The sequence below is a fragment of the Typha latifolia genome, chromosome 1 (genome assembly GCF_019914945.1).
Source record: "Typha latifolia isolate L0001 chromosome 1, TyphaL0001v2, whole genome shotgun sequence".
NCBI classification, from domain to species: Eukaryota; Viridiplantae; Streptophyta; class Magnoliopsida; order Poales; family Typhaceae; genus Typha; species Typha latifolia.
In genome coordinates, this window is record NC_133086.1 from 14,523,051 (window position 1) to 14,533,790 (window position 10,740).

At 32.9% G+C, this 10,740-nt stretch overlaps 1 protein-coding gene across 2 annotated transcripts; it reads right to left on the reverse strand.

Annotated features, from left to right (window-relative positions):
* Nucleotides 1–910: 910 nt before the first annotated feature.
* LOC140780697 (transcription factor bHLH110-like) lies at nucleotides 911–10,443 on the reverse strand. Of its 2 annotated transcripts, XM_073126409.1 has the most exons (8): nucleotides 9,812–10,443; nucleotides 8,782–9,361; nucleotides 7,966–8,088; nucleotides 7,796–7,861; nucleotides 2,964–3,029; nucleotides 2,004–2,063; nucleotides 1,158–1,308; nucleotides 911–1,056 (listed from the first exon to the last, which is right to left on the reverse strand). In XM_073126409.1, the coding sequence occupies exons 1-7, from the start codon at nucleotides 9,937–9,939 to the stop codon at nucleotides 1,195–1,197; spliced, it is 1,137 nt and encodes a 378-aa protein (XP_072982510.1). In that variant the 5' UTR covers nucleotides 9,940–10,443; the 3' UTR covers nucleotides 911–1,056; nucleotides 1,158–1,194. The 2 variants fall into 2 exon arrangements, with proteins under 2 accessions (XP_072982510.1, XP_072982509.1); XM_073126408.1 differs by lacking the exon at nucleotides 911–1,056 and having other exon boundaries at nucleotides 1,074–1,308.
* Between the last annotated feature and the right edge of the window lie 297 nt (nucleotides 10,444–10,740).

The following is a 10,740-nucleotide window of genomic DNA, read 5'->3' on the forward strand; positions in this document are numbered from 1 at the left end:
CTAAATTAATGAGCTGATATATTTATTAAGGGTATAATAGTCATTAGATGTTTTACATCACTGTCATTTGTTGTTTCACTATGATCCAAATTTAGATTTATATTATAATGAAAAAAATAAGAGAGTGCCCGTAAAAACTAGATATATCTTAGGAGGGTATGTGTAATCAACCCTAATTTTTTTTACACTCTTAACTTAAAAACGGGGTATTTTAATCATTTAGATGTGTTTTTTAAATTTAATAATAACTTGTTAAGAATATTATGTTAAAATTAATTATAATAATAATTCTGAAAGAGTCAAAAATATTTTAGAGACACCTGTCATATCTTAAATAATATAGTAACAATTATGACATTTTGAATGTTTTCAGTGGCAATTATGTAAAATGCCCCCCCCTTCATCTGGCCCACCATGTGCTCGCATGTTGATTGCTACTATCTTGTGGGGCTATCTTGTGGGGCCCAAGTAATGCGTGGCTTACCCAAACCCAATTTGGTGAGCCAACAACCTAAATTCATTTCCTGGTATTCGTCGGATGCGGGCGGCAATGACTGCAGGAAATTCCCTGCACCCAGATTACGTGCTTGTTTGTTTGCCAACGACCAACCGCCAACTCAGCATGCAGCGCTAGTGTCTCTCTGCAGCTACTTCATACATCCAAGCACTTGGCGATCTCTAATTGGCTCCAATGGGTGTAACCAGCTTAAGAGGAGTATATATATTTTAAAAAACAAATGAAAAGCTTAAGAGGAGTAGTTTAGATGCATATGGATGATAATTATTACATAACCTCGTTAACTAAAAAATTTAAGCTGTTAGGCTACCGCAATATATATATATATATATATATATATATATATATATATATATATATATATATATATATATGCATTACACGATATTCATCTGTGATAAGTGAAAAATAATAATAAACTTTTTACACCAAAAATGGAGCAAACTTAGTTCTATTATCTGAGTACAGGTCATCAGATATTGATCAAACTTAATTGCTCCATCAAATTGTTACCTCTTCTGATTGCTAGGGTAGTATAACTGCAAAACATAGAGCATTGATAGTCAACAGAAAGGGAGAGAAAATTTTCCATTAATGACTTGTTTACTGTCTATAACTTAATGTACAACACTTCCATTACATAATTCAAACACTTGCTCTGCAATTTGGTTTGCCTGCTACCAAACTCCTCCATTTTCATTTGTTACATAGGATGTGCATGACAAAGGCACCAGACAAAGCCCTCTGCTCCTTAGATCAAGCTTTGGCATATCTTTCTCCTCGTTCGCTACCTAGTTACCGTAAAAAAGAATGTATATGAGCAGATTATCTACAAGGAGCAACTGACCTTAGTTTCATAAATATGACATAACTTGCCAAAACATCTAATGGCTCGGTTATCGTTAGCTCTATTAACAGAGAAATAGTCAGGTCACAATGTGTAAGTTTATATTTTCTTAATGAAGTTCATGCAAACATGCACTTCAACAGAAATTTAAGTCTATGCAAGAGTTAGCTAATCCTCCTTCTATGACAACCTTTTCAAAATAGGTTAAAAAAAAGATCTATCTGAAGATTAATGGTTGTTCTTCTGACACTGAATTTATCAATATAGGATGCTGAAAATTGATTGAGATGAATGAACAAGAAGAAATTTATAAATGAATGTAGATGCAAAGCTTTATCTTGGCTTTTCCCTGAGCAAAAACTATGGCCTCTTTTTCATTGCATGTTTCCAATTTGCCTTGCAAAGATAGGAAAAAGATATACCCTATTTGATTACTTGTATCGAAATCCATGAGTTTGGAGGAACTTATGATAAAAATTTGTTGATCTATTATGTGCAATATGTCTTCTGATTTGTAAACATATTAGATTTGTATCAAAATTTATAATTGATATCAAACAAAACATAAAGTGGAAGTAAATCTTGCAGTAAATAGTTTCATGATAGCTACTAAATTGAAAAAAAATGTCTATGACATACCCCTTGCATTGTCCTTAATTTCTTATTGTTGGATGGTCTCCTGTAAGGTACGCTTAGTGTCTGCAAGATAAAAAAAATAGAAAGAAAAAAGAATATCACTAAGTGACCACTTTAAAAAAAGAGTTAAACTAGAATATTGCTGAATTTTCTCATGAAATAAATAACCCTTTGGATTTGGATATATGACCATAATTATGCACATGTTCTCTTTGTCTAATCAAATTCCCAAGTAACATACGACTCAATAGTTCTCAACGAACTTTGCTATCGAATTAATATGACTTGAGCTGATTAATTGAACAGATTGTTGCATATTTACAATGTAATAATATTTCATAAGAACTGCTAAGGATTGCACTTGCTAGATGAATGTATAAATGTAGGTAGACTAATCTTGTAAATAAGTTCTTATTGGTGATTAAGTACTCCACATCTCTAGTCCTTCAGAAAAGGCTAAGATTTTAGTGATTTATCCAATTCATTTATCTTCCACTAAGATACAACAAATCTTTCTTTCTTTTTCTGCTCATTTGTTCTTTACATAAATCATGTGTTTCCATTTTCTCCATAGTAAATATGCTGTTCTGCTAAATGGATATGAATATTGAGGAGAATCTTCTCTTGCATACAGTGAACAGTGATTTTAATACAGCACATTGAGGACTCTAATTATTAAAAAAAAAGCACACACACACATATATATATATATATATATATATAGAGAGAGAGAGAGAGAGAGAGAGAGAGAGAGAGAGAGAGATGGATACATAGAGTTGAAGTACAATTAAGACTCTGTTTTCCCTTTCTGATAATTAGGCTAGAATGAATCACTTATTAGTGTTCAATGGTACATATGAGTGACAATTACCTGATCAACTTGGTCTTGAAGAAACTTAATATATAGTTTGGATAAGATTGAATGTTTTTGAAGTGTTCATGCTGCATAAGAATGATGATTACCTCAACTTGATCTTGAAGGAACTTGATGTATCCAATAGCCTCCATTAGAACTGATGCTGTGTCGGTCTGCATCACCAATTAGATGAATGAATCAAAACTAAGGTACAAGTGAAAGAAAGGCAAAATTAAAGGACATAAATTAATTATTATTGTATGGTTCCAAAAAGTGTAAAAGAAAAGAATTAAATCTCTTTTAATAAATGAATGACTAATAATGGCTTATGCTTTTGGGTTGGGTTGGGCTTCAAGGTTGTATCAAGTCCAGATTCACATGGCAAGGGCTCATCTATCTCGCCAATACTTGGTATCAGGGCTTCACGATTTGAGTGAAAGGTATTTAACGAATTACTTCATTGGTGGAAAATTCGATTGAGGTGGAGAATTTTGATGGGCAGAAGAAAACTTTGAATTTTAGAGGCTAAGGGTTCATCATTTATGAGTGCAACAATGACTACAGATGATTCTCATCACTTGAATTGTTCAACAAGCTTTGAATTGCAGTAAAAGTTATGATGTTTTAATTACAAGCTTTGAATTTGCAGTAAAAAGGTTTTCTTGACATGGTATACCATGGCTATGTACTACAATGGATAGAAGATGGAGAAGAAGCTCTCATCATGAAACATTGTTTTAGAGAATGAGATGATCATTCACAACTTTTCTCAAGTGCTATATTTTAGTTCCAGATGAAAATGTGGCAGCCACAACATGGATGGTGCTTCGTCTTGTGGTGAGACCAATAACTTAGAAAATAGATTCTCCAAAGAGAAAAAGATCAAATATTAATAGGGATTGCATGAAAGAATCAAGCTTTGAATGGCAGCTAACTAAGTTCAATAACATTTTTTTTTTGCTCTGTTGTATGCTGCTAGATTACTTTGATAATCTTGACAAAGATTTGTAGTCTAAAGAGAGTTTAAGTTAGAGGGTTTATACTAAACTAATTAGTACTTATAAAACAAATGTGCTTGAAGAAAAGATTCTATTCTTTATGGATGGAGGAGGATAAAGAGATCCCCGAGAATTTGAATGAGTTCAATAACATCATATTCTGTAATAATCTTGCCACTATGAATTATAGCAAGAAAGATCCTATTAACTATGACTTTGTTTGTGGTGATATTCATACCGACGAACTTTAGAAGAACCTTCAGAATTGGGTGCTTGATAAGGGGCTAGATATCTATTTTATGTGCCCCGTTAGTGCAATTATGTATTAGTGACAAATTCATGAACAAAAATACTTGTATAAAGTTATCAGAATGTCATGTATATAGTCAAAACACAAACCTAACTTAGGATAAAATCAAGCGGAGAAGATTGAAGACATTTAAAGAGGTGTAATTCAACTATTCTATCGGACAGAGTTTGAAGGACATTAATTAGGGACTATATGCACGCTCACAGTTCAGTTGATCAAACTGTTCAAAGAACATTTGGAATGTAAAGAGGTGTCTGATTGTTCAGAACGTATTTGAACATTGAGATGCAAAAAGTATAGTGAGGAGATTTGTAAACCAGCACAGAATTACTAAGGATCATTTATGAAATGTGAAGGTAAGAAGATTTCTGTGAGAAAAAGAAATTAAGGCAAGAAAGGCTAACTATATTGGTTTATTTGCTTGAAGAGGATCAATGGATATCAACTCACATATTTGATAATAGAAAAGTTTTGTTAAGTTTTTAATGTTGGTAAATATGTAAAAAATATTCTGAGTATTTTGATCTATGTAAATGAATATATATATACAAGTATTGGTAAGATTTGGTTAAAAAAATTTAAAAATTTAAAGCAAATAATAAGTCATGCTTTTTGAAAGGCATCTGAACACACCCTAGAAGACGTTCGAAGATACAGATGCATAGTTTTGACTTTCAATGCACCTTGACAGCCGTTTAAAGTCATTTGAAAATATAAAGGTATTGTTTGGACCATTCGAATACACGTTAGCAATCGTTTGAAGATATAGAGATGCAAATCAAGTCGTTCAAACGGGGGTGATTTTACTTCAAATATAATCGTGAATCTTGCAAAATTTGAAAATCTGTGAGACTTAATTTGACTAATATTTGACCTTATCTTTATAAAGTATATAAGACCTATGATACTCTAACTCCAAGTGTCGTTGGTCGTTACTTGGAGAAGAAGCTTTTAAAGAAACATTGCTTTTTACTGATAGAGGCTTTGATCATCTTCTACACACAAAAATATTCATCTTAAATGTCACAAAAATGAAAGAATCAACCTCAAGAGTCATTGAGGTTTGAAAATTTATTACGGAAAGCGGTGTGTCGTGGGATCTAACAAATAAGGTTAGTACAGATTGATAAGATTCTCTATAAGTTAGTTTTGTAAACTGCTACACTTTATTAGTAAATGGTTTGATTCGAGTTTGGATCAGTCATTTTTTTAGTTGTTGTGATTTTTTTTTTTACGTAAAAATCTTAGTATTCATCTTTACTTGATTCGTTAATTACTATTTTGCATTTTATTTGTTTAAGCTAAGAATTAAAAATTATGTGGAGGATACAATCATATGTTTAATATCTCTCTCATCTCTCGATGTGAATGGTCAAGGGTGCAACGAAAGATGCTCGAGTTGGAAAGTTATATGAATTAACGGCAGGTACAATGGCAAGATGTGGTCATGCTGAACCCTAGTTCTTTAGAGTAGTAGAAATTAGCCAAAAGTTGACAAGGCAAATAATATATTTTTGAATGCAAATTCAATGGTAACATCTCACAGTTAACAGAAATTATTAATGACAATTGAGAGGGTGTAGCTACCTATAAAGTGTAGCATTAAGTCAATATGCATGAACACCATTAGTTTATCCTATCAAAAGTCGTAAAAGTAGTTTAATATATTATTTGTTTTAGTTTGAGATCATACTGGAAAGTTAGCCCTCATTTTACTTTATGAATAAGTTAAATTCTAGAATATGTATTATTTTTATTATTTTTAAAATTAAGCTTTATTTTAGGAATAATTATTATTATATTCACTTGTATTTTAGAATAAGAATGTAATAATTATTTTTGATGTTATATAAAGTGAAGAAAAAAATGACAAAAATGTATGTTATATTTAATAAAATTATCATAACATTTTTTGATTTAATATAAAATAGGTTGATGGGATAAATATCAATGGTAAAATATAATTGAGTTAGTGAGTGGTATAAGATAAATAGTGTTTGTATTATAGAATATAATAATTATGATATTTAGCTATTATTCTGGAATGAAAAGTTATATTTCAGAGTAAGAAAAAAATTATTTTCAAAGTGAAGGGAGGCTTATATCATATTAGAACTGTAGCCATTATATCAAGAAGTTTAATATAGTTGTAGTCATTCAATTTATATCTCTATTGAAATGCCCATCTCCCATTTAGGTATAATTATAAGTTCTCTCTCTCTCTATATATATATGGGATTAGTGTATTGCAATCTAAAACATAATATCTTAAAACGGTGTTACAACTTTTTATACCTAGTGCCTAATTTTTTATTTCTAATTATAAAGTCAAAAACATAGTTATTAGAATCATACCGGACTAGATGGTCAGATTGGTAAACCAAAAACTAAGCCAATTCAGTTTTATTATCATGTGGGAAACACAATTGACTCCTCAATCCATTGAGTTGCTCACTTTTTTCAACATTACCTACTTGTCCTTAATATTAAACTATTATATTTTTATCCCGAGGGTAATCTAGTCCTAAAATTAAAATAATTATATTTTTAAACATTAAAATTATAATTAGGATATGATTTTATATAAGTTATACGATTTAATGTACTTAAATCTAAATATTAGTTAAAAATAGCTAAAATAATTGAAGAAATACAATTTTATTACTTTCACAGGTTTTTTTTAGTTTTTTATAATACTTAGAATAATAAATATATTATTTATATATTTACAAATTAGCCTTCCAACCGTGCCAGTACTGGTTGAACTAGTAACATAGTAGCCTTACTTCTAATTGAGACAATGTCCGATCCGGTTATAATAACTATGGCTAAAATGTGATATAGAGAACCAATTAAGACATATAATTTGCTATGTTATTTTATTTGTTTGCGGTTACATTAGATAACCGACAAAATAGTCCTTCCTTAATCTAAGTTTAGTTTAATAGTGACCAGTTAGATTTCACTCATGGAATGACAAACTTTTTTTATGGTGTTCAATAGTTTTAGTTGCAATTATGATATTTTAAAGAGTGCAGATAGGAAGCAAATAACAATTAATTATGGTAATTGAAAAAGTTTCAATAGCAAATATACAAAAATCGCTATTTATTTATGCTATCAGACTATTATTACTGTTATTGTGATTGTGGTTATTACTACTATTACATCTAATCAAGATACTTATCCCATTTATTTATTTTTCCTTCTATCCAACCTTAAGAAGAGATCAATTAATGTACTATTCACCTAGCTTTATAAAAGTGCTTAAAAGCGGACAGAAGAAACAACTCCTTTCCCAGCCACTGTACCATAACAATCGACCATCATCTGCTGCCTCTTTGGTAAACCCATAAAAATTAATATTTACCGTTAACCATTTTCTCTGAGCATTCTTGGTGTTGTATATAGAGCAAAATCCAGAAGAAGAAGAAGAAGAAGAAGAAGAAGAAGAAGAAGAAGAAGAAGAAGAAGAAGAAGAAGAAGAAGAAGAAGAAGAAGAAGAAGAAGAAGAACATATGCAGTGAAGTTAGTTCTAACCTGTTTATATTTTACTGAAACCTAATCTTCCTACTAAAACTAGGTAATAACAATATCTGAGGTAGGTAGAAAGATAGATATATATATGTACCTTGCCAAAAGGTGCGACTAGTTGCTGAAGAGCAGCAATCCTGTCTCCCAGCTTCTCCTTTCTCACCTACCGTTGGTTCTTTCAAGCATTTTAACAAGCACAAAGAGAAGGGCTAGAAAAGAATGAAGGCACTCTTATGTATAGTTGCTTACTTAGCTTATAGCTCGTACCTTGAAGGAGGAGAACGAGGAACGCGATTCGAACCGAGGTTTTCGGTGCACTGTTTGAGATGCTTTGTGCTCCACAATGTTGGTAGCTCTAGCTTCTGTAACTCCACTCACTAAAGATGGCACCTTTGGAGAAGCAACAGTTAAAAGAGAGAGAGAGAGGGAGAGAGAGAGAGAGAGAGAGAGCGAGAGAGCTTAGCTGTTAGTGATCTTGATGCTTGTGGAACTACTACAAAGCATGTACAACAACAGTGGCTAATCGCTTTCTTGTAAAAGATGATGTATGTCACTCATAAAGCTGAAAAGAGACATGTAAATGTACTCTATGGGTTCATTGATATATATATATATATATATATATATATATATACACACACACATACTAAGAGCTAGATATCTATAGAAGTATAGAACACTTTAAAGGCCCTTGCATATGATCATAAAATATTTAAAGAATATATTAAAGGTAGTAGTTTTAGTTTCTAGTAGGTGTACTTATTTGGAGAATATATATATTCTGGAAAGACAACCTATCAAAATAAGAGCAAATCGAAGATGGCCGAGGGATTTCGAGAATGAAGTTAATGCCAATGAATGCGACAATTTTGGTGATCATTAATTTCCAAAATGTTGGTGGTAGAACATTCTAATCTAGGATTGATTAACCTCAATACTGCTTAAATGCTGATGTTTTAGTCCATTCATAATATATTATGAATATTAGAACTAGTATGTATATATCTATCCATTCTACTATTAGTACTAGTAATTAACTTTTAGTATGATTATTCTTTGTGTTGGAGAAGAAAAGTGAATCACCATATGGTGGCTGCAACTGGTTGGTAGTACTCCTTGAACAGCTTCTTGAAGATGTGAAGGCCCATAATTTATGCCCTCTCTTAGCAATGCCATACCATTCCAAGAAGGTTGGCAAAAGCTCCTACCAAGCATTCTAGCAGAAGCTAACAGATGCAAAGCATGGACGTTCATGTCTGCGGCGCCCGGGAGTGGCAACGGCGGCAAACTCAGTCTCGCCGTCATAGCGCTTGGAAGATCGAAGGCGAAGCTCGCCTGGTTGTATAACGAATCGCCGGCCGGGGGCTGTAGGCCATTGCTATGGCTGTTCTCTAAAGGATATGTACTCCTCAGGAGGAGCTTCTCGTCTAGTTGGTAGTGTTCATTGAGCTTTGTGAATAATGTATCAGCGGCTGATAGCTCCTGTTTGATCTTTGGCAAGTGGCCTGGATGGTTCATGAAGCTATCGGCATTGCCAGTATCCCACTGAAGCCCTAGATCTTGCAACAGAAGTGAGCTGAGAGGAGGGGTTGGATTAATGTCATGATCCCTTTGGATTGATGAGAAGGCCTCATTGACATCTGAAGTGAAGTCACCACAATTCCTGCATATACATATATATATCATAGTTAATTTAAGCAACACTTAAGGTTTGAAATCTAAAGAGTTTTTGCAGTAAAGAGATAGAGAAAACTGATAGATTCTTCTCATGCAAAACAGCCATGCAGTTATTTCTAATTTCCTTGGGAGAGGAGAAAGAAGAATTTTGGAGTCATGACACTCTGATAATTATTCCTGAAGTTGTCATGATCCTAGGCTACAAATTAATTCCTAGGATCCATGTAATGACAACACAAGTAGCAAACAAAAAAAAAAAGAAAGAAAAAAAAAGTGCAAATAAGCAAGAAAACTCCAAATCCTAGGAATTTATTCAGACAAAGAGTATATAATGTCTTCAAAGAGCATCCATTCATTCATTCATTTTCTACATTAATTGTGGAAGAAGTTAATTTTACTGAAAGGAATAACTAACTTCTGTGTTGTGAAAACTTACAGCATGAGAGGTTGGTTCCATTCGTAATTGTTGCTTACCACTCCCACACCATGGAAAGGAGGAGCAGCAGCAGGTGGTAGAGAGGAGGACCCATGGATGAGTTCTTCTTGGTTTGAAGACCCCATCATGATGTTTAAAGGCTTGATAGTCCCAAGATGGAGGAAAGGAGGAGAGGATTAATGGGATTTATGTGAGCTTTATTGGAATCTCAACACCACCACCCCCCACCCCCACCCAAAGACACATTTAACCAGATGCCCAGATGGCCTGCCTTTCTCCCTTTTCTGCCTTTCTTTACTGATCACTTTCCACAATTTGCCCTTTCAAGAACTTGCATCCAAGCTATATACTCAAGCTCACATCAGTAGCTAGGGGAGGAGGAAGAATTAAATTTGTACATAAACCCAAAAGCTCTCTCTCTCTCTCTCTCTCTCTCTCTCTCTGCATGAAGGTTGCTCTTGCTGGCAATTACAGGGTAATGATCATACCTCTTCTGCCATGATTAAACTCTGAGCTTCTATCCCAAGGCTTCCCTTCCATATCACAGTATCCAAGAGATAGAGGGTTATCATATCACTTGTGCTCTCTCTCTCTCTCTCTCTCTCTCTCTCTCTCAGCACAAACACATGGTCAAAGGCTCTTTTATCTTATCAGATGGAATCTAAAGTGCGGAATCATACTGTATCTTTAATTGCATAAGCGCTGAAAAAGAAATTGCATGCGCCTCTTAGGTTATATAATTTCATATTTTATTTAGAGAGTTTTGCATAATTGCCACCAAAAACTTTCAAAATGTCATAATTGCCGCTGCATTTTATTTTTCCAATATCAGAATTGCAACAGAAATCTTTTGTATTTTTTCGAATTGTCATTATGATTTATTTTAAAAAAATATTCATAATAGATAATTATTAAAGGTAGTTAAACTC